The sequence below is a fragment of the Narcine bancroftii genome, chromosome 12 (genome assembly GCF_036971445.1).
Source record: "Narcine bancroftii isolate sNarBan1 chromosome 12, sNarBan1.hap1, whole genome shotgun sequence".
Lineage (NCBI taxonomy): Eukaryota > Metazoa > Chordata > Chondrichthyes > Torpediniformes > Narcinidae > Narcine > Narcine bancroftii.
In genome coordinates this window covers 18,064,534-18,089,854 of record NC_091480.1, presented here as the reverse complement: position 1 = coordinate 18,089,854, position 25,321 = coordinate 18,064,534, and the positions used below count along the sequence as shown (strand labels likewise).

Below are 25,321 nucleotides of genomic sequence, written 5' to 3'. Positions count from 1 at the left end.
AACCACTGGTTTAAGCTGTACTTGTACTCACTGTGCACGTAAAGTGCCAATTGACTTCAGCAGGTGACTGGTTCTTTAAGAGAGAGGCATCCAAAGCTGTACTTTCAATTTGCTAAGATTGCAGTCATGCACATTAAATAATTTACAAGAATGCTCCCTTTAATCTATTTAGCCCAGTGATTCTTTCCACTCACCTATCACTTTAAGTAATCCCTATGCCATCTGGTGCTCTGTGATTAGTCACAGGCCCTTCCAGCCCACAAACCCGCGCTCCCCAAATACCCCAATGAACCTACAACCCCGAACATTTAAGGGTGGGATGAAAACAGAGCATCTGGAGGAAAGCCACACGGTTACAGGGAGAACATAAAAACTCACTACAGACAATGTCGCATTCAAACCCAGATCGCTGGCACTGTAAAAGCATCGCATTAACTGCTACGCTAATCGTGCTACATAATTCTAATGAGCGAAATGCTTGCTGCATTTTGCCAAATTGAGGGTCACCAAAAATTGACTTGCTAAATTGGGACATTGTCACATTAAGGGCTAAATGACAGTTTACTCCAATTTACAAGAGGTGGACCAAATTTGCACATTCAGAGATCGCTCAATACACAAACGTGCTGGAGAAACTCAGATCACGCAGCATTCTCCATGAAGCAAAGATGGGTAACCGACGTTTCAGGCCTAAACCCTTCATCAAGGTATGAGCAAAATACAGACAGGCTCCTGAATAAAATGATGGGGGGAGGGGCAGGGGTAGGAGCACAGTAACAGGTGGATTTGGGCAAGAGGGCAGAAGAGAAAAAAGCTGGGAAGTGATGGGGGAGGAGATTGCTCTCTGAATGGACAGGGATGGGAGTGGGGAACTGAAGGAAAGGAAACAGAGGGATAGGGAAAGAGGGAGAGAGAGATAGGGGTGGGACCTATCAGAAACCAGAGAAGTTAACGTTTGTGTCATCTGGTTAGAGGGCCCAGACTGAACAAACAGCTTTTTGCACAATTTTAAGCAGGCCACATATTTGCATTGAACTTGTCACTAAAAATAAGTATTAAAACCAAAGCTGAAAGCTTAAAGAAAACAAAACACAAGTTTATATGCAGCTAATAGTGACATGGTTAATTTTACTGAAAACACTGGACAATGAAGATTTTTCTTCCTGAACATTTTTGGGTGCATTTTAGAAATTTTTGGCTGTTTATCACAAAAAAAATCACCTCAAAATATTTCTATCTTGTACCTTTTTTTTTAGATACAACTTATTTTTGTGATTTCCTGTCATATTTTAACCATACAAAACCATGAAGTCCAACATGTCACTGATATTCATTTTCTGCATTAACACGGACTTCCTCTCTGCTGATCTTGGTGCCGTCAGTGACAAACATGGTAAAAAGGTTTCACCAGGACATTGCAACTATGGAAAAGCGGTATCAGGGCAACTGGAATCCATCAAAGCTGGCCGACTATTGTTGGGACACTGACACGAGAGGCAACAAATGCTGAGTACAAACAAAAATTGGCGGCAAAACATTTTAGGTCAGTTGAACTAATGTAATGTGTCGGCATCATTATGCAATTAAACATGTTAAATTTAATCAAAGTTAATATGTTTCTCCAACTTCCTACGTGATGCAACAAATCTGAAATTATCTTTGTGTTCAGCTTGAAGTTGTCTATTATAATCCCCAATTTAATTTCAGGAAGCAAACCTAATAAAAAAAATTGTCTAGTGAATAGAACTTATGAAAATATCTGCTTTTATAATAAAAAAAATTATTAATTTGTTTCCATGTTCGATATATAATCTTCATCACACAATATAGGAGTAATTTATTTAATCTCTTCACAAAACATTAACTGCCGAATTATCTTTCAAGCATCTTGTTCCCACTTGAAGGTTTATTCTTGTGATTTCTGTTCAACCTTTGGTTTTCAAGAAGTTGATTTTTGATTACAAGCAGAAATTATTCCCTTGTTGGCTAAATCAACAAATGTTTGCATTTAGCCAACAACTAATTTTATGTTCATTTGAGCAGCTGCCATCTCCCGATTACCCAAAGCATTTCACTGCTTATGCAAATTAAAAGTGGGAAGATTGCTCCTTTTTCCAAAGATTCACCACAAAATATCTGCACCTCCATGTTACTACTGTAAAATCCCTATTACGCGGCACACAATCAGAAACTCAAAAAACCGGCAAAAAAACAAAGAAATAAATAAATACATTTAAAAGTAAATAAAGTTTTAAATAAAAGTTTATAATTGTAAAATTAAAGGTTCTCTGAAGCAACGCACAACCCCGTCGTGAAGAATGGAGCAAACATTCAGCCAGCGGAGCACCCAGTCGTGCCCTGCCCTCAGCAGTTGTTTGAACAAAGTTTCAATAAAGTTGTGTTTGAATAGAATGGCAGCACCCAGAATGAAAGGCTGGCCGATTCCGCTCGCCGCTGTGGCAACTCTCCCAAAGTGTCAGGCAGTCCCTGGGCTAAAAATGTCTGATTTACAAATAATTCATACTTATGATCCAACGAGCTGGCCCGAAGTAGAATGCCGCATTAATTAATGCATAATTAAAATCTACAATACTTATTTTTTCAAAATTATTTTACATTGTCTTTTAAATGGTGCATTCTTAATGCAGGTGTATTAATTAGGCTTTGGAAGAATGAGTCTCAGTCAACCAGAAAATTTGCATATCTGACACCTGCCATCAACACAGGTGCAGTATAATGGGGATTTTACTGTACTTTGTTTAATGTAGAGACACCATCAGGTTTAAAGATTGAACTTGCATTACCCAGGGTTCTTTATGCAATTAGAAAAAATTTTGCACTAATGCAAGACCTGATCTTTCTTTAAAAAAAAGAGGATTTCCACCCTTCACCCAATAATAATTAGATGAAGGGATCGACAACCTTTTGAAGACCAGATCTGTGGCATTTAGGGCTGAAGATTCAGAAGCATACAAAAAGTCCAAGGACAACCTACAGAAGGCCATCACCAATGCCAAGAGAAACTCCCAGACCAAGCTGGAAGAAGGCAGCGTTTCTTCCTTCTGTGCTCACTTTGAAAGAGAAAACAATCAAGAACCTTCACATGCCCCCACAGTCCAGCTGATTTTGTGTTCAGATGCTCTGTATTCCCATCCATTGTGGACACCTAATGCCCTCAAGAAGATAGCCAACATCATACATGTTCTTCATCACTCTGGTTACAGCCTCTTCTCACTGTAATCTTTGGGCGGAGGGTACAGAAGCCTGAAAACCAGCACCTCTAGTTTCATGAACTTCCCCTTGGTACACGAATCATAGATTACTCTGACAACACAAAAGAACTTTACTAGGATTACTGTAAATTTAATTAGATTAATATATGTACTTTGTATAAGTTTATGTATATGACAATAAACTCATATCATCACCTTCTCCAGGGAGCCATTGATTTCAATGATAGGTAATGGCTGAGCAGAGAAGAGAAAATGCAAACTAATTTTCTTATTTGATTTCTGTCAATTGATTTACAATGTAATTGTGCATGTTTTTTAAAAAAAAATTAAAAACATTAACTGCTCCTTTCTTTAAAAAGTACTTAAGTGCTTGTAAACTAACATTTATCGTCACACAGCACAGAACAGTCTGTCAGACCACCACGTCCATGCCTCCCATCAGGCACTTCTCCATACCAATCCCATTTACCGACATGCTCAGTAGCCTTATTTGCTTTATACATTCAACATTCCTGGTTCATGAAGGTGATGTACGGAGAGACAAAAAAAAGACACACCTGCTCAGCACAGATCATTTTGGATCAGAAGAGGAATGCAACTGAAGGAACAGTGGAAACACAATTAAGTGATGGAACTACAGAAAGAGATAGTGTCAGGGAAAAGGAGAAAGGTCCAGAAGGGTTCTCAAGTTCTCACATCAGTTGTTGTTTCTAATTTTACCTCCCCAAGCCCTCCCAAAAGATGCTGGGAGAGCATTTCTCTTTTTCTATCTACATATCTTTTTTTCTTGAGTACAGTTTACAGTTACCCATAAGTAGAAATTCTGCCTGGCTCACAGGAAAAAGAATCTCAGGGCTATAAGTGATGTCATGTACGTACTCTGACAATAAATTTGAACTTTGAGAGTTGAATTCTGTACTGCATGAAATGGTTGATGCAAAACAAAACACATTAATTGAAGGGGAGCTTAAACTTAAACTACCATGTGATAAATAAGAATTGGATGTCTCAAGGTGAAAGAGTAAGCCTCAGCAGAATGATATAGCATTCAATAATACTTTGTAAAAACATTGTACACCAGTGATTTAAAAAATGGAATTTCATGTGTCGACCTCATCTCTTGCATTAATACCCCATTTCCCCAAGGCTGTAATGACAAACAGTTAACCTTTCTGTATAAGAGCCCACTTAAACATCTTTGGTCAGTCGGCAACCATTATGCTCTGACAAGCCCTGATGAGATAGGAACGAGAGGAAAATAGACCCAAGGTTCCTCTCCTCAAAAGAGGAACGCCTTGGTTAGTTAGTCACATGAGCACATTTAGTCTGCACAAAGCAAGGATCCAAAAATGGCTATCGAGAAAGTTTAACAGTTTAGGATTTCCACAGTGGGAAGGGAAGTACAAAAAATGCCTAGTAACAATGAAGAAATGGTTCCTGACTGTTGGTAGGGGTGTCAATAGAAAATGACAGCAAATCACGAGAAGGCTGGTAAAATTACATGCAAACTGTTTTGACAGTAATGCCTGCAAATGACTAGCTGCTGGGATGATTAACCAACCTACAAGAGTTGTCACTGTACCCCCATCTGAAAAGGTCTCTGAAATGATCTCATTTTCACTTGAGGCCTGAAAATTGTAGTACTCGTCTTCAACTGAAAATGTTGGAGTCGAGCTTGAATACACGAGATTATGAATGCAGAGGTAAGAACATCACTAAATGCAACATACTGTGCCAAAATGACACAGAATGTGCATTAGTGCATGTATCCTGCTGGTGTGCAGTGTCCAATACTGTGAAGCAGAAACATCATTAAAGTACTGCTAGTTGTATCCTTATTAGTGCAGGCTACTTGATTAGCTATTTCTTTTATTCATTGCTTTTCAGTAGGATTCTTTAAAAACCTCAAGACGAGGCCTCAGTTTCTTCCGTTTGAAACTCTGAAGTTAATAAGTTTTTGCCTGAGTGTGAACAAATGTGTAGAAAACCAGAAACCAAAGGGTGCCATCCGCATGGAGTTTGTGTATTGTCCCTGTTATCTCATGGGTCCCCCACAACCCCATACCTCTCTAGAGCTCAGATTTCCTCCACTGTCCCAAAAGACAGATGAATTAGTTTTTTTTTTAAATTGTCCTTGCTGGAAGTGAAGAAGCCACAGAATCAGTTGTGGAGAGAGAGAGAATGAGTGTGAGTGTTTGTGAAGGAATTTGTGTAGATGAGCGCTTGAAGTTTGGGCAGACATTGTGGGCAAAAGAACTTGTTTCCATGCTTTATAATTATGATCCTAATGCAGGAAAGAGATGCTGAATTGTTCTAATGCTTAGACATTTCATTATTCCAAGTTGGCCTGTGCAGGTGCTTAAACTCCACCAGTGGCGTAAATTAGACACCACATTCATAAGTATTTCCCACACTGAAGGAGACCTTCACAAGAAGTCATGGTCTGGACTCATTCACTTGACTCACTGCAGGCTGATCCAAGCTGTCAACCTTCTGGTGAGTAGGTTTTTAAATATCACCATGATCTACCATTCTTCTGCCCTACCATCACCCATCCCACCTTCTCCTCACCTCAGATTCGGGGGCTGCAAGGATCTCATGGCCTCTCCAATAGCCCAACTTGAATGATCGACCCCAAAACTCCTCAGCATTGTTAGTTAGCTCTTTCCCCTAGATGCCCTCACTGACTTCAGGTTTAGATTTCTCAACACACCTTCAACCTACTCTTGACCTTTTTTGAACCACTCCCCACTGCAGACTCAAGCTGCCACTTTACATATGCTACCCTCTCAATCTCCCACTCCCTCTGTGATTTTCTGGATTCTGGACACCAAATTCTGGCATTTCTTGCCAACAGCGCTCTGGGGAGCTTCAGATTTTTAAAAAAAAATAAACCTTTCATCATGTTTTCAACTATAACAATGCATGAACAACTGATCAAATGAAACAAACTGGAGTTAGCACATTGTCTGCTTCTTAGTCTCTCTGCAGGTGCAACCTTAGACCGCAGTGAAAGACCGTTCTAATTGCTTGTCCAATTCAGTTTCCCCAAAGCTCGAGCTATTGTTTTCAGATCCAGCTCTTCTTTGGATCTGCTGTGAGGTAACAATCAAATAGTCAGACAGCTCACAACACAGAGTATTTTTTTTTTAAGAAACAGCTCAAGAGAGGCACTCAGCCCAGTGTGTCCAGGCTCAGTACCAGAAAAATCTCTGGGCACTAATCCCCACTTTTCACAGGCTGCCAAATCAAATTCTCATGGTTTTGTAAGCAATTTTTTTCTCTCTACTATTCCTTCTGGAACAATTTCCAAACCTCTCCTCTTAAACAGGTGATTGTTTTCTGTATTTCAGTTTTCCAAAACCTTTCATCTATCATCTTAAATCTGTGCCCCACATTATTAGCTTCTCTATCAATGGAAAATGGATTCTCAATTTTATCAATCAAATCCAGCTTTAGCTTCCTCTGTTCCTCAAAAAGATGCACACAATATGGAAGTAAGACACAAAACTCTGCAGGCACCATGGTTCAAGTAAAAACACAATGTCGTCATTTTTCCATTCCTTGATGAAGGGCACAAGCCTGAAATGTTGGTTATGCACCTTTATCTTTGCTATATAAAGTACACTATTTGACCAGCTGAGTTTCTCCAGCATTGTGCTTTTACTTTTATCCCCAATACGGAGTGGAGCAGAGTTCTGTCTGCCTCAAAACCTGAAATTAAAGCTTCAGAATTTGTAACCGAATTGAAGAGTGACACCTTGCCTAATAACGATACAATTTATCCGCTTTTTTTTGAACAGAAGACAAATTCATCATCACGAACTTATACAAATAATGTGCATTTGGGTTGACTAAATGGCTTTTAATAAGTATGTGGAATAAATATGAAGAAATAATTTGAAGGTTACAAGTATAAAGAACGATGATCAAATACTCTGTGGAATAATGGGGAAATAAATCATGTTTTTACTTTTGACAGCATCAACTTAAATGTGTTCATGCACATTACGGTTTTGAGACAAGAAGGAAGTGGTAGAAATATTTCTTAATTAGGCATACTGCACTAGGGGGACCAGAGAAATGTCAACCTTGAAATGATCAGGGGTGCTTGTAAAATGATTATAACATTAGCTCTACACATAGGTACTTCTTGTTTTAGTATTATGGATTACAGATTTCATGCACCTCCCTCTAGAATTAAAATTGGTAAATAATCACTCAAGTAGAGCGTGGCATATTGGAAGGACTCTCCCTTAATTGCCAGATTTAAATTCATAGGCATATATTGTACTTATACACAGTTAGTGTATGTACTTAAGCATAGCCTCTTCCTCAAGATCCTTTAATCATGTTAAATCCAGATGAAACTTGAGTTCACTAATGAATGTTTTCCACTCTAAAGGACTTCACTGTTCTATTTTGTTTCTGAGAAACTGCAATAAACTAAGTGCTAAATCCATCAACGACCAACCTCTTAGTTGTAAATACTCTAAAATAATCTCTTTCCTAAAGCACTGATCCATATAATGAATTAAAAAGTAATTGTTAACAAACTCACAAAGCACTTTATCAACAATGTGCTTTTATAGATTGCCTCTGGCTTATAGAAAAGCATTCAAAATACTTTAAAAAAAAATCAAGTGCCCATCAATGTCCAAAACATATAGTATATGGGGTATATAGTATCAAGCATACAGGTAAAATATACACAAAGAAATTCCACAGAATTGTTAAAAATTTACAGACTCTCAGTTTTCAATAGGAGACGAGGGGCTCAATGCTGGAGACCCCATCTTGTCAAAGACAAGGATGGGTGTTTCACATCTTCACTTCTTTGTGTTTGAAGGATTAGAGCATTACTGGCATTGGGCTTATATTAATTCTCAAATTGCACAAATTCAACCTCGAGAAGATTGTTTGCAATGTTTTGAAAACTGAAGTTAAGTTTGTGATAAAATGTGGCACGCTGTTTAATGAATAATACAGTGGTTTACTATTTTGCATACAACATACGAAACATATTTATTATCAAACAATGCAAATAAAGGGAAGAGAGATTTTAATTAAACATAAGTGCAATGAGCAAGTACTGTTATTGCTTCTCAAACGTTGATGCTTAACGGTGGAATCTAAATTACAATGCTGCCAAGCTCACAAACTCCATCACTTCAAAGCTTGCTATAAACCAAATAAAATCCTCCATTTACCCTGAGCTGTGTATCCTAGGCCTGGACAAAGTTCAGTAAAACCCCCTGGCATCTGGGACCTATGCGGACTGGTGGATGCTGCTTAGGAGAATTTTCTGGTTGCTTCAGGTTGCGTAATTAGCAAGCTAACAGTGAGGCGCGCCAATTTTAAACCCGCATTTTTTTTTTACCCATTTATTTTCGACAATTTTTTTGCCAGTTGCTTGAGATTACTGATTGCTTGAGGCTGCCGGTTGGTTGCCTGAATTCCATATAACAGGGATATGACTGTGGCAAGTTTAAAAAGCCTAATTGAAGGGATGAAAGCTAAGATTTAAAAAAAGATAATGCCATTGATTTACAGCTTTCATTGAGAAATAAAATAAACTTGTTCCTGAAAATGTTGGTAAAATGCACTCAAATCCAGCTAACAAAAATTACATTTGACTCAATGAAGCACTTTAAAATCAGCCTTAATACAATACACAGAACTCAGACTGCCTTCAACCCCAACAAGTCTTCTGAATTAGTCCCACATTAGATAACCATTTTCAAAGATAATCTAAATAAATGCTAACCATTTCATCCCAAATTCTGACCTGGTCCAAATCAACCCAGGGATTAATAAACTGCTGTAATTCCCAGGTGAATGGTACGAGAATTACAGGCCATTTTAGAAACTCAGAGCAAAACCTAGACACATAAATTAGGAGACTTTACTGCTCAAGACAGACCACAGAAATTAATGTTCTAATTGCCTATAGTTCAATCCTGACCAAGGAACGAGCCAATTTTGCCTGAGCTCTTTTTTAAACAGTCATACCATTGAACACAATGTTCCTTTTTATGGTTCATTGATTTTTACTTCATCATATGAGACCCAAGTTCGCAATTTTATTAACTGAAGCACAAGAGGCAAACAAACGTGTCTCGTTCGTCAAGTTTGATTTGCATTTCAAGTGATTTTTCTTTTCTTGCTGTTATGTTTCACAAAATCTTTAAATGCCTCTGGTTTCATGTCCAATCACTACATGGAGCAGAAAAGACAAATCACTGCTCAAAATGAAGCAAAAACAATAACACTGAAGTGTTATCAAATCACCTTTGTTGTAGCAATGATGTTGAGAAAACAGATTAGAATCAAAATTGTAGATGTCAGTGCCAAGGAACAATCTTCCTCACAACAGCCTGCTTCACTTAATGATTGAGATATGGAAAAGGAGAATGACAAGCCTCAGAAAGAAGACATTTAAAAACATGCATAGGAGGCTGCATAAGAATCCCTATTAGAGAGCAATAGGTGCAACATTTTATATTATAACCTCTAATTTAATCTATCATACATATAATATCATTTGTAGTGCATGTACTTGTTCTTTCTTTAAGGTTTAAGGGAGGTTTTAAGAGCCTAGTGAAGAATATTTTGTACTCCAAATTGAGGGTCCAAAACCCTCAGGATTACCCTGGTCGAGGGAGAAATAGGAGTCAGACTTGGATACAATGATTAATGAAAATTGGTGGGAAGACGTGTCCATTCTGTCATTTAAGAGAAGGTTGGATGTGTACGTGGAGGTGAGGGGTTGGAGGGTTATTGGCAGAGAGCGGGAGGTTTGAGCTAGTAGAGTTGTTCTAGTGAACCAGTGCGGACTCGAAAGGCCAACATGGCCTGTTTCCGCTCTGTAAATGGTTATATGGTTGCCTTATTAGCTGTTTCTGCCTTTCTGCCGACAGGTTCTTATGGAATTTAAGGGAGGGGTGGGGGTGGGGAAACAGGATGAGAAACTATTTACAATGTCTCATTATGTACTGCACCTAATTAAAGTAATTGGATTAGGAAAATGTGCAGGTTTCGAGCAGATGGATGATCTGACATCATTCACTATGCATCATCTCCAAAGAAATTAATTTACCATCAGTTGCCCAAATCTCTGCATCCAAAAATATGACACATACAAATACATCGTGCTGCATAACATCCCCTTTCGTGGATTTCTCAAAACACGCACCTCCACATCCACTCCTACCAAGACAGGTATTAATAATAATGTCAAAGTTGCAAAAATGATCAGCTGCTTGGAAATTAAGATTGATCTGTAGCCTGGTCAATATCATGTTAATCTTTTCTCTATGCCAGTTTAAAAAGTCTAATATTCCCATCCCCATTTATCAAGGTAGTTTATTCCAAAACAAAAAAAAATTCATTTCGTCAATTCTTCTCTCTGTTTCTCTGGTTTCCTTCAAAGATCACCTTTGTTCCTCACAAAAAATGTTCAAAAAAGATTTATACAATTTCTCAAGACCACTTACGGTGCTTATTTCCTTCCATAATAAAACTGGCAGCTTTTATAGCACCAAATTCTACCCACAAAGAATGCCAATATCCATCTAAATATCAAGCCCTAAGGGGGCCATAGCCAAAAGAAAAAGGTTGAGAATGGCTGATCTAATGGGCTGCCTGTTTCATGACTCCAATCCAAGCTCAAAATAAATTGCAGTGCTTGCCCTTGTATCAACATAGAGCCACATTCACTTTAATCTTTACACCTCAATTTTAACAATTCCATTAAAAGGCATTTTCAAAACAATTATTAAACACAGATTTGACAACTACTACTTAAATGTAACTGTTCCAATTGAGTTTTTGGTTAACACCCATTCTGATCTGAGATTACGACGATGATTTGGATGAGGCGTCATTGCCTGGCACTTGTTGTTCTGAATGCTATTTGTCACTTTTCAGTCCATGCCCAAATGTTGACCAGATCATACTGCACTGAATGACTATTTTCTTCTGCACACTGTATGACTCCAGATTATCTTCTTGTATGACCCTGCAGCTCAACAGAGGGTGACATCCTTGATGTTGGACTGGAGCCAACACAAGACTAACAAGAAACTGATCAAGTTGCACATTTGGCTCTACATCAGCTTCTGCGTTCATTCAGCTCCTTGAAGCAGACTGGGAGTTTGCATACCACACACAAGAATCCCACAACAAACATTTTATTCCAAGCCCAGGAAGAGGTGACCAGTCTGTCAGAGGAAAAATATTGGGAATTCATGGTCTCAAAGGATAATTCAGAATGGCACTGAAAATTGTTTCAACTCCTCCATGGCATGTGATCTTGCCATGTTTAGTATATATCATCCTCTTTCTGCTCTGCTAGTTTGGATGAGATTCCAAACTGCAGGAAGTTGAACATATGGTCCCCCTCCATAACACCTGCAGTCTTCGTTTCTTGTATAACACACCCCTACCCCCCCAAAAAAAACCTGGTTCCACCTATCACCTTTTAGACTCTAATCTACCCCCATGACTACCAGGTTCTAGCCACCCTTCCCATTTCTTCTTAGTCCTGTGGGAGGGTCTCAACCCAAAAAGCCAAAAAAAAACCTTTTGCCTCAATGAATGCCTGCTGAGTTCTCCCAGTCTCTTGTTTTTACTGTCCATGCTCCCCATTGGTGAAACAATTAAAACTGGGGCCGCGCACGAGGCTGCGTTTGTGGGTTTTCAGGCTGAAGGAATTTACAGTTGTTAGGTCTGCTTTGTTCATGAATGAGTGAGACAAACACCAGGCTGAGTCGAAATCAGGGTTCTTTGTTCTTTATTACCGGATTGTAACACTTGCGACTAAACATGTTAGTCGGAGAATGCATTCTGCCGTTATCAGCAAAATGGTGATTTTTTATACCCTTGGATACATGCTTAGAACATCATCATATCATTACTTGTCCAATGACTAAAACTGTTGCTATCCGTTCCCTGCTAGCTTCCTGCCTCTCAATCCATCAATGTCTCTCTTATCTTGTAAGTACAAGGATGCATTTACATCTTGTTACAGCCCTGTACATTCCCATCTCATGATGTTTTACCTAACAGGAGTACAAGGACACCTCCCCTTCTTGTTACTGCCCTGTACAGGGTAACTCCCTACACATTCCCATCTCATGATGTTTTACCTTACACAGTGGAGAAAGACATTTAAAGATTTTTTTAAATTCAAATTTGAAGCCTTTCTTTAGTATGGTCGTTCTCAAAAGGATCATCTAAGAATTGCTACAAATGAGTTGCTTTTAACAATTTCACATTTTATTAGTGGTCTATGAAATTTATCACACGTTATTATAGCTTCTGAAAGCTTACCTATAATTGATTTTAGCCCATTTGATTTCAAGCCCCTTCATCTCTTCCATCCTACTCACCCTTCATTTAGGGCTTCTGCCATTGCTTCATTCTTCACTTAGATTGGGAAATTCATTTACTTTTGAGCTAGAATCAAATACAAAAATTCAATCTCTACACTGGTATTAATATTATGCAAGTTTTCTTTTTGCCAAGACAAACCCAGAATCTCAATCAAGTTATAACTCATTTACTGACATGGAAAATCCAACAAGACAATTGAACAAGGGCAGTTAGCGCAACACCTTTACAGCGCCAGTGATCGGGACCAGGGTTCAAATCCAGCGCAGTCTGTAAGGAGTTTGTACACTCTCCCTATGCCTGCGTGGGTTTTCTCCAGGGTCTCCGGTTTCCTCCCAGCGTTCAAAATGAACCAGGAGGGGGAGGGGGTGTGCAGGTTGATGGGGTGCAAGTTGGGCAGCAAAGACGTAATTTAAATTTAAGAACTTATGCAAGGAACTCTGGAATATGAATTTGTATGTTTCATTCCTGAGGGTTGTCCATGAATTTTGCACTGGCTCCTTTATAAGATGTGGGTATCTTGATCAGTCAACACTTAATACCATCCTCAAATGCACCGACACCAAGTATTTTGCTTAGTCTTCTGACATCCATGTTGCTGTGGGTCTTGAGTCACATTTTGACCAGACTACCCTGAGATGTCTGATTTTGCTCACAAAAAAACTATTAGTGAATCCATTAAATTTTTTTTAAATTTTAAAATGTATAAATTTTCATGTATTAGTATCCAAATATAGAAAATGACAATCATATATTTAAATCAATTGCAAATTATACCCCAATAAAACCCACCAACCCCCTCCCACAAATAATAATCCCCAAAATTGAAAAAAAAAATAGAAAAAAATCAATTTAAAAAAAAAGAACAAAAAAAAAATCAGTACCATACATCAGGATTTATTTGCCTCGTGGTTTTGACTTCAGGTCTCTTATGCATCACCCTATCGCTGGAATGCAGGAAATTGACCATCATTCTAATCAGCACATTTTACTGAGTTTACTTTGGGAGAGTCAGTTCACTTGTGCAGCAGCTTTTGCATGAATATGTTGGAGAGGCTGGAGACCACTGGGAACATGAGGAAGCTGAAGGAGAGGAAAGAGATTGACTGCGAAGCTGCAGATACTTCAATGACCATCTCCCCATCCCAACGACGGGGCAGGAATATCTCTATCTGAAACCAGTTTGAGGGGGGAGATGATATTCAGAACGTCATGCCAACTTCCATAATTTCTATTAACACCACTCAATATAGGTTTATATAGGTCAGCACAGCATTGCGGGCTGAAGAACCAGTACTGTGCTGTCATGTTCTTTGTTCCATCACTCCACTTTTTGAATCCACCAGAGGCAAATGGGAAGGTGGCACAATGATGGATTTGAAAAAGCACAGCGGTGTACCCTCAGTAAATTCTAATGACTTGTTGAGGTCCATTTGTGATCCCTCTCAAGCAACAGTACAAGCAACTGAGCCAAGCTGAGAAAGGATGAATAATATGTTTGAGAACATTTCCCCTTATTAGAGGGCAACAGATTGACAACCCCTATTCAGTTTCAGCTCCATAAAACAAGTTCATATATTTTAATCCAGCTCTGACATTTCATTTCTACGTGCAGATGGCTCTCAAGAAGCCATTGTGGTGAATTAAAGACAACAGAATCAAAAAAACTGCTAAGCACAGGAGAATTGTGCTGCTTTACCAGGAGAATTACTACTTTTTTCTCCTTTCCCCAAATTTTGCCTATATCCTAGAGGTAATGCAAAAGAACCATTACAGAGGATCATCAAAATGGCCACTGGGTCTCCCTTTTCACTATTGGCCACATTGACCAGGGGCGTTGCTTAAATAGGGCTCAAAGAATTATGAAATATCCTTTCTGTCCAGCACACAGTATCTTTGATCCACTACTAACAAGGAGGAGATACATCAAAATCAGGACTGCCAGGCTGGAGAATAGCTTCTTCCCACAGGCTGTGAGATTGATGAACAGTGTCCTGTAACCAAGAAAATCATCTCAAAATATTTACATAAATTTATTTTAAATTGTATATTTATGTATATGTGTAATTATTATATGCTAGGTATTGTGTGAGTGCAATATGTGTAGTCAGATGGTAATAAACTCACGAACCAGCAGCAACAGAAATTCACTGAGAGACAGTTATTGTTTTTCTTTAAAAACAGTATATTTACTAGACTCCTCCCCCCCCGCCCCCCTTCCTCCAAAGTATTAACTTTGGGCACAGGCGTACTTGATGCAGCCACCCAGTCTCTCCAAAGTTGCGAATGGCAGCAGTCTGTACTATTAAACTCAATGAAACAGGAGCTTGTAATACATAAAAGTCGCATTTTATCGAGGACACAACTGTTACTGACTGACAAATACCACTGGAAAAAGCTTCATATTCATATCACTCCCTACTAACTCCACAGCACATGGAGCAGCGCTACAAAAGAAATTGCCAAATAGCTGCACAAAGTGGTCAAATGTAAAGATTCAGAATTACAAAATACCATCAACATATTCCACATCAAGGGAAAATTGCTTGGGCAGCAAACATCACATAAAATATCAAGATTCACATTACAATTTTTAGCAAATGACAGGCCAGTGGAACAATCAATGAAGAAAATAGCATTTCATGGCAATAAGGCAAATAGCCTTATTAGAATGAAAGGTCTGCAGATGCTGTCATTGTAGTAAATACACAAAGTGCTGGAAAAACTCTGTCTCATATTGCGTCTGGGCATCCTTCAACCAGACGGTTTATGTTAGGACCCCTCTTCCACTCCCATTTCTCTTTCCCTCTCCCTCGGTCGCCATTCCTTCAGCTCTGCATTCACAGAGCCACCCCCTCCTCCGCCGATTAATTCTCAGCTTTTCTCTCGTGCCCTCCTACCCGTATCCACCATGATCAGTGCCAAGGGGGAGCATTCATGGACATGGTCCCTCCTTGTGAGGTGCTGTGCCCCCATACGCATGCAGCCATTGCTTGCGGTCAGATCTGCCCCCGCCCGTGTCATTAGTGTGCATCAAGTGTCAACTAGCATCCAGGTTGACACACGCTGGTGACTCCACACAATAAAAGCAGGGCTTTCAGCTACTACGTCAGAGGGATGGAGGAGGTTTACATCTGCTCTGCAGGTAGGCTACCACCAGCACCGACCGACTGTCGGACTGAGCCCCACCCGGTTACCTTAACGCCCTCCTCTAACACTCGTTCTAGTTCCGACCCTGATATCCACCTATGGTCTCTTGGCTTTTTGTCCATGATACCCCCCTGCAACTTCTTCCCTCCTCCCCTACGTTTTTATATAGGCATCTCCCTACATTTTGTTCATAACTTGATTAACTTCTCAGGCCCAAAACGTTGGTTATATATCTTTGTCTCCAATGGATGCTGCGGGAGTTTCTCCCTTCACTATTGTTAAAGGCAAAACCCTGTTTGGTTCCCCACTACCACCCCACCTCCAAAATCAACCAATTCAAAAGAATGTGAATTTGGAAAACTATATTAGCAAGCAGAAGAAAACAGTGTGAACAATGCATTCTACACACACTCCAGTGATCCTCTCTGCCACTCTATGGTCCTGTGGTTTGACCTCCGATCCATTTCTCACCAGCAACGTTACCACTCTGTGATGCAGTCAGCCAACACTCTCAAATGTAGTTGTAAAAGGATTACATGATGGTGGCCGGTGGCTTTGTCTTCTCATGATTACCTGCACTACCTGTATGAGCTGACTTGGCTGGATAGCACACAAGACAAATTGTTTTACTGTATCTCAGCACAATGAAAAATTCAATTCAGTCTTGTACTGAAAAGGTGTACTTGAGGACTAATGTCCTGGAGTAGAACGAGGCTGTTGTTTTGGCTCACTATTGTTGGTTTGATTTTGAAAATAAAGAAATGTGAACATTTATGTTGCCAGTCAACAAATTAAACAAAGATGAAGGGATGAGGGCAAGACAATTCCAACCAAGCAGGATTTTATCCATTATAGTTTGTTGGCCCAGAGCAAGTGATTGATCCTTGTTTAAACTGCTTTTTTCACTGACATCCCTTTTCTCCCATTTTCCGCACAACTGACTTCATGCGGAATTTGTTAGATGAGGATTGTGAAGGAATGGTTTGTGTCGTGTTAGTGCAACACTGGTACAGAACAAGCGACCTGTGCTCTCTGCAAGGAGTTTGCACGTTCTCTCAGTACCTGCGTGGGCTTCCTCCGGGCGTTCCATTTTCTTCCCAACGTTCAAGATGTACCGGGGGGTTGTAGGTCATTTGGATGTAGTTGGTCAGCATGGGCTCATGGGCCAAAAGGGCCTATTACTGTGGTGTTGTCTGTATGTATGCCTTTCTCCTGTTTCAAGGCACATAGAACTATCCAAAAGTACAAGGAAGAAAAATTATAATGCATTGCTGGCCCTCATTCACACTTACTGCCTTAACAACATGCCTCATTTGCAATGAATCAAAATCCTTTTACAGGATACCAAAAAGGCAGCCAATAAGAGATATCTAAGAAATTCAAAACAACTTTACTCACGGATTAATTACATTGCTGAACTCCTTAACACTGAAAAAATTGAAGGACACATTTAAAGTTACAGTAGTTCATTGCAATGCACAAAATCTTTCAAAGGACTTGGTTGTCATGGATGAATTGGGCCCAAGGGCCTGTTCCGTGCTGTGTTAAGACATAAATAGCAAAGACGAAGGGGCTGTTGCGAGCAACTTAATTTTAAATCAGCTGCCGATAGCAGGAAAGAAAAAAAATTGCTCGTAAGAGACCTGTGATCCTTTGGCATACAAATCTAATGGATTAAATTCTAGGGTTAAACATAGAGATGGAAGGAATTTCAAGGTACACAAACACTGGCACAGCTCAATTTCAGTGTGTTAAGTACAATGGAACTAACCAACCTTGCACAAGTAAGAAACTGCTTTCTTTCCATCATGCAGAAAAATTGAGAGCTTTGCCCAAATCTCTGCTCTAGAAGTTGTACCTGGTTCCAACCATACAGCTACATGACTGATCATTTTGTACTGTGGAATAATGGAAAATATCAATCAAGTCAAAATATCAAAGAAGTCCTTCCAGAACACTGGTCTCAGCTTTAGATAAAATTCATTGAAGAGCAGGGCAAGGGCACTTTATGACACATCTAGTTAGTAACACAATCAAAACTCAAACACCCTTTATCACTCACATCAACTCAAAAAATTCTGGGCTGCGTGGTCAGAATTGCAAATAGATTACGGAGCAGTGAGGCTATAACAACGTCGGGGCTCTTGATGAACAACAGCACATCTTATGCAATGAGAGGATTTAGAACAGTGGTTCTCAACCTTTTTTCTTTCCACTCATGTACCACTTTAAATATTCCCTATGCCATAGGTGCTCTATGATTAGTAAGGGATTGCTTAAGGTGGAATATAGGTGGAAAGAAAAAGTTTGAAAACCACTGTTTTAATCGTACCTTAATGACTCATTATGTGCACGGTTTCACAACTCCAAAGGAAATGAGCCAAAGACAATTTTTCTCAAGCAAAATATTTCAGTAACAATTGGGTCTAGAGCAGTGATTCTCAACTTTCTCTTCCCACCCACACACCACCTTAAGCAATCCCTTACTAATCACAGAGCATCAATGGCATAGGGATTATTTAAAGTGGTATGTGAGTGGAAAGAAAAAGGTTGAGAACCACTGCTTTAGAAGGATAGGAATTAACTTGCCCAAAATACCAGCTTGGTTGACAGACAAATTGGATGCAAGGGCCTGTTCCGTGCTGCATTAAGACAGCAAAAACTAAGAGGTTGTTGTGAGTGATTTAATTTTAAATAAGTTATTGAAAGCAGGAAAGAAAAAAATTGCTCAGAAGAGACCTGTGATCCTCCCGCATCCAAATTAAATGGATAGGTTGTCATGAGTACTGCCTGTACCAACTTTCATTTCAGCTCAAAAGGCAGGAAGACAAGCAAGATTTTTCAGCAATTTTTAAACTGCGGAGGGTCTGAGCACCCACTCAGCTGCAAAGCTGGTCCCTCACCAGGGATCAAGGAGCTCAAACTCTTGGCCCTAGCACTAGCAGAGAGTCTGGTCTCCCAATGATCCAGGTTCTGAAGAGAATTTTGGATGCATGAAGAGTGTGAGCGTGGAAAGGGGCAGCGACCCAAGTGAAACCCCAGAAGGAATATGGTCTAGTTACCATCCAGTAAAAACACAATGCTGGAGGAACTTAGCAGGTCAAACAGTGTACTTTATGTAGCAAAGATAAAAGGTACATAAATAACAATTTAATGTAGGCAGGTGCCTGAACAGAATGGTGGGGGAGAGGGACACAGTCCCAAAGGCAGGAGGAAATGGGTGGATGAAGGAAGGAGGGCACACCAGCAAGCAGGGGGAGGAGGGATAGCTCTGTGAATGGAGAGGGAAGGGGATAGAGACTGGGGGAAAGGGAAGGGAAGGAGAACAGGAAATAGACCAGCAGAAACCAGAAGTCTATGTTAATGAAAATCAAGTGTTGTTCCTCCAATTTACAGGTGGCTTTTGGTGGGATAGTGTACAAGTCCATGGACAGACGTGAGCACGGGAGTGGGACACAGAACTGAAATGGTTGGTCATTGGGAGATCCCTGTCAATGAAGTCTGTACCCAGTCTCTCCGATGTAGAGACAAAGGGAGCACAGGATACAGTAGGTCACTTCCACGGATACACAAGTGAAGGGTTGCATCACTTGAAAGGATCCCATCCATCCCACTCAAAAGCATTAAAAAGGCATAGGAAATTAAAAAGGTAATTTGAACAGATACGATAAATAGAAAGGGTATGGAACAAATGCAGGCAAATGGAATTCGTCCAGCATACCAATGTGGCTGCCATGGACTACCTCTTCCCTGCTGAAGGACTCCATGGTGATCAGTTTGGCCCAAAGAATTGTGATGCAGAGTCCTGGCTTCTGGCAATTCATAAAGCATGACAGAAGCAAAATTAATTTTGAACTGATACTTACATGAGAAATCATCTATGAGGGAAAGAGCATCAGCAATGGGATATTTGGCTCTACTGCCAACATGATCAGCATCCACAAAACCTAGTGTCTTGAAGTGCCCCACCCCCCCCCACCACCAAATTCTGCAGAAAGCAGCCTGCCGAATCCCATCATTGAGATACAGCCACGTGGCACACATGGTTGTTGTAATTAGACTCAGAGAGTCGGCAGACCGCGGGGTTGGATGATCCAGTCCTGTAACTCCCTTCTATGGGCATTATTAGCAACGGGTACTCGAATTCAGATGCACAAACGTGCTGGAGAAATTCAGCAGGTCCTGCAGTATCCATCATTTGTTATATATTACCCCCCCCCCCCAACCGATGGACGCTGTTAGACAGACTCCATACTTGTTTTCCTGCCACAGATCCCAGTTTCATTGATTCACGTTGCCAAACATTATTTTATTCTCTGCAAGTATGGGGATTGGTAGAGGCTGGATAAGTGAATTTTCTGGTTGCTTGAGATTGCGTGTTGGGTGATCGGAAAACTGACCGCTCGGAGGTGCCAATTTTAAACTTTCATATTTTTTACCCTTTTATTTTCTGCAACTTTATTGCCGTTTGCTTAAATTCCAGATAACAATGATATTACTGTAATGGCATTCTCTGCTGGCATGAAAGGAAGACGTCCATAAAGATGTACTGACCAGCAGCTTGAGATGGTAATCAGGTATTGGTTCCAGACAGAGCCATTTGCCTTGCATTCATTGCTGCTCAGCCAGTTCAATGGCAGGCTATGATAGCATTCTCACAGAACAGCAAAGCAGAATTAAAACTGCAACTTTAAATTTGCAGTTCAACAGCTCGAAATTGAGAATGCAACATTATTATAGCCGAAACACTATTTTAAAAAAAACAATCTTTAAAATCTGTTGAGCTTTTTTTGAATAGTTATCTGAAGAAATCATAATTCGCATGCACGAGATTAAATATTTGGTCTAGAAAGCTGGTTAAGCAGTAATTTTGACTTATTCCCCTATTAAATAGGATATGGTATTTTACAGTTTTTTTTTAAAAATTTAGGTCTTCCCCAAAGGAAAGTTTACATACAGAACATACCTTGCAGCTGCAATGAATCTCTGACAGGAGGATTGGAATTTCCAAATTAAACTCGGCATGCACCGATATTCCAGTGTTGCTGTTGTTAATACCCAAAGTGAAAGGCAATAGGATTCCCATTCTAATTCCGGTGTACTTTTAACATTTCTGATATTTTATTTCTTTGATCTCTCTCATGGTATCTCTTTTTCATCCTAGTGACACTCTTTTCTCTCCTCCTATCAAGAACAATTTCTTCCCCTCTGTCAGTCTATTAAAACCACTTCTCCTTAGTACAATTATGCTGCCCTTGCACTGTTTTTAACTGAACTTTTTCTTTGTAACTCCAAACTCTGAATTTTGTGTTATCTTCATCCCCGTTGTTCTTAAGGATAAGGTTAACTTGCCTGAATAGCCTCTGAAGTTTACACTGTATCTTGGTCCACATGACAATAAACTTTTTTTTTTAAGTAAAACAGTACATTTAATGCCTCTTCTGTCTGGCATTTAAACTATGCTTTGCCTTTTTCATTTTCCCCCCCAAGACCTGTTGATTTTTAAAAATCCCTTTCACCTTAAACTTTTTGTTTTGTAGTAAGTTTCAACATCTAAAAACTACCAACTCTCGTTCTGCAGCTGCTGACCACCGCCAGTATTTTGTGACTTGTTAAAAAGCTGATAAGATATTAAACTACAGTGGTGAATACAAATCCAAAAGATATAACCAAATTTGTAGAATTCCCTGCAACATATCTTAAATATCGCATCCAGTGCCTGTCCTGAAAAATCAAGACTTCCAACACTTGAAAAGAATATTTCTGAGAATCAAAATGTTGAATGCATGAAAATATTACATTCTATTTGAAATAAGCAAAAAAACAATGTCACACGTTAAAAAGAACCTCTTTTCTCAAACTTGCCAAAACAAATCACTGAGGTTCCATTTTCTCAAGATATTACATACCATCACACGTCAAATATTTATTTTATTAGATTCATTTCTCAGTGTGAATCCAATTATGCTGCACATCTTCCCCTTTCAAATGAAAAGTGCTCGATGCCCAAAGTGTTCTGTGCAGAATCAGCCCCCTCTTTATTTAAGAACAGGGATAGTGGACGTTTGCCACCTCAGCTACTTTCTAGCTCAGCTATTATTTCATCATTTGCTGCTTTCTTCTCTCAAGCTGCAAGACTCTCGCTATTTTTTCAGCATGAAAAAGTCATTGTGTCAAGCAACTTAAAAAATGATCAAACCTCGAATGCCAGGGAGAGTTGGGCATCCTATTTGTACCTTCTTGGGATTTCTTATTTTCAAATGCAGCATTCTTAATTTCTGCTATTTTATTTTAATAAATGTTTGTTTGTAATGCTCTCAAATTGATTGAAGAAAGTGGGTACTGAAGATGGTACAAAGTAGATTTTAGAATATAATACATATTGAGTTTAAAATGCTGACTGGAAGGGAAAGGGCAGGGAGGGCTGGGTTTCTCTCTCATTTATCACTTGGGAGCTGAGAAGGAGCTCCTTGTTTTGTCGGGTGGTTCAAGTGGTGTGAGACTAACTAACGAATCCCGAGAAATCTTTGAGGTTTGTGTGTGCTTATGTGAAACAGTCAGTTCGAATGTTCCAGCTGGGAGATTAATAAAGTAGAAATTATGATCATGTTGTAAGTCATGGAGCAGTCTCCATTGTGGTAAGGTAGCTGTTCATTCTTCTTGCCATAATGGAGTGCTCACTTTGCAAAGTGAATAAAGTTTGTTTTACAGCTATATTCATGTTTGCTTTGGAGCAACTTGCCATTAACACCTATCCCATTAACAGCTTTTGTCTGTTGGTCTGTAATCCTCTCCCTCCTGTTCTTCCCTTTTCACCAGCTTTTTAATACAGCCAGCTTGCCTGCCTTTTGCTCACACCTTGAAGGAGTCAGGCCCGCAATGTTGGTAATATATCTTTACTTCCTATGGTTGTTGCGAGACCTGCTGAGTTCTTCCAGCATTTCTGTGGTTTTACTATGGTATACTGCATGTTCTTTACAGAAATGCCACTTCCTTCAATTTGTGACATCTTCTACTACTGACTGAAAACCTTCCCATTCAGCAAGCCCTGTCAGCAGTCCAGGTGATCACAGATGCTCAGAATCAGCACTCTGAGTAAACCATTTGATCCTCTTCCAAATGACTCATGTCACTGGTTCACTCAAGGCTGTGTGCTGAGCCCACTCTTGTTCACACTACTGACCCACAACTGCATCACCAGATCTAGCTTCAACATGATGACTCAACAGTAGATGCCTCATCAACAACAATGATGAGTCGCACGAAAGAGAAGAGTTGAGAAATCTTGAGATATGGTGCGAGAGTAAGAACCAGTGGACAAGAAGATGATCGTGGACTTTGATTCTACCTTAAGAAACGTAGAGGACCAGAAACGATCACCATCCACTACACATCAATAACTCTGTACAGGTAGACCTTGACTTATTATGGGGTTTGGTTCCAGAACTCGCATCATTAGTTGAAAGTCAAAATTATTGCAGGTCGGGGTCTACGTGTACAGGTATTACTCTGCTGTGTTCCTACCAGGACACTGACATTCCCACCCCTGCTGGGAGGCCAATGTCACTGCTCCTGCTAGGACCGGGAGCCCAAGCTGGCCCCAGGTAACTTGGGGCAGTGGTATCACCTCACAACCTACGTTGTGATTTGGAATGCACTCACAGATTGCCATCGCTCTCCTCCCCTCTTCAATCTCTCTCCCTCTTCCAGCAACAGCAATCTGCGCATGCTCTTGCTCTCTCTTCCTCCCCAGAGACGACAATCTGCGCATTCCAAATCACCTTTTTTATTTTAAAAATGGCGTTGAGCGATCACCCATCAGCGCAGGTTTCCTTGATGTCCCTCCAAGGAAAGGAAAAGCAACCACGTTGATACAGGTAGACCCTGACTTACCTTTATTCAAAACTGATTCGGATCATCATAACTTTGAAATATCGTAAGTCGGAGTCTATCTCCAGCGGAGAGCTCCAAGTTCCTTGGAGTTCACTTAACTGGAGACCTATCATGGACACACAACATTTCCTCACTTGTCATGAAGGCGCAACAGCGACTGTGCTTCCCGAAAAGGCTACCAGCTGCCATCATGTCAATCTTCCACAGGAGCTCCAACGTGAGAGTCCTGGCCAGCTGCATCAGTGTGACATGGTTGCTACAGAGAAATGTATCAGCAGTCAATCCACAAGACAGAGTGGCACGGAGGATCACTCGGGTCTCCTTGACGGAATCGAACAGGATTATTGTCTGAAGAGGGGGCGCAAAGTAATTGAGGACCTTTCCACCCTGCACACAACCTCTTTCAGCTGCTCCCATCGGAAAAGAGATGCAGGAGCATCAGAGCCAGCACCACCAGGCTGAGAAACAGTTTCTTCCCACGGGCAGTGAGAATGCTGAATGACCAAAGGAACTGCTCACACTCACCATCTGAAACTCTCATATTTACAAAATAATATTTATTTATTTGTACACAAATACTTGTCTGGCCTATATATTTTTTGTCTGTATGTGTGTTACATCTGGTTGTGCATCTATGTGTTTTGCACTGAGGACCGGAGGATGTTGTTTTGTCAGGTTGTACTTGTCCACCAGCGTTGTCTCCGCTCCATCCTCAACATCCATTGGAGCGCTCACACCCCTAACGTCGAGGTACTCGAGATGGCAGAGGTCGACAGCATCTAGTCCACGCTGCTGAAGATCCAGCTGCGCTGGATGGGTCACGTCTCCAGAATGGAGGACCATCGCCTTCCCAAGATCGTATTATATGGCGAGCTCTCCACTGGCCACCGTGACAGAGGTGCACCAAAGAAAAGGTACAAGGACTGCCTAAAGAAATCTCTTGGTGCCTGCCACATTGACCACCGCCAGTGGGCTGATAACGCCTCAAACCGTGCATCTTGGCGCCTCACAGTTTGGCGGGCAGCAGCCTCCTTTGAAGAAGACCGCAGAGCCCACCTCACTGACAAAAGGCAAAGGAGGAAAAACCCAACACCCAACCCCAACCAACCAATTTTCCCTTGCAACCGCTGCAATCGTGTCTGCCTGTCCCGCATCGGACTGGTCAGCCACAAACGAGCCTGCAGCTGACGTGGACTTATTACCCCCTCCATAAATCTTCGTCCGCGAAGCCAAGCCAAAGAGAAACTTGTACAAATCAGATGACAATAAACTTGACTATAATTTTTTCTAACTCAGATGCTCAACAGTACAATTGCATCGATTACTCTCATCATGGAGTGTTTTTGTTACAACTGGTTACATTAAAAGCCATTTCCTGAAGTAAGAGGGTATAGCGTTATGGTGAGAGAAATGATAATATTCAAGAGGCATCCAAAGGCATAGGTAGCTTCAGGCCTAGCATAGAGAAAGGGTACAGATGGTCAGAAGGGGTAGGCGTCAGAGAAGTGCTGTACAACACTGTGACTTCCTCCCTGGGCCTTTGACCATTAATCAACCTGTGCAATTTCAGCCAGTCACGTTACTTAAGGTGGAATCAATGTTAATTCCACCTTTGGTTATCCCTTCTCATTCTGATTCATGGATTATTACAC

General features: G+C 40.4%; 1 protein-coding gene across 10 annotated transcripts in view; it reads right to left on the bottom strand.

Moving 5' to 3' along the window:
• Positions 1-25,321, bottom strand: part of cpped1 (calcineurin-like phosphoesterase domain containing 1) — a 195,034-nt gene that overhangs the window by 167,452 nt on the left and 2,261 nt on the right. For 2 of the 10 annotated variants that reach the window (XM_069905823.1, XM_069905825.1), the window contains 2 exons: positions 17,552-17,674; positions 16,839-17,008 (listed from right to left, as the gene is read on the bottom strand). The exons of 5 other annotated variants lie outside the window; for them this stretch is intronic. In XM_069905823.1, coding sequence (XP_069761924.1) covers positions 16,839-16,866 — 28 coding nt within the window. In that variant the 5' untranslated portion in view covers positions 16,867-17,008; positions 17,552-17,674. 3 more of the 10 variants (XM_069905828.1, XM_069905826.1, XM_069905829.1) reach the window with 3 other exon arrangements.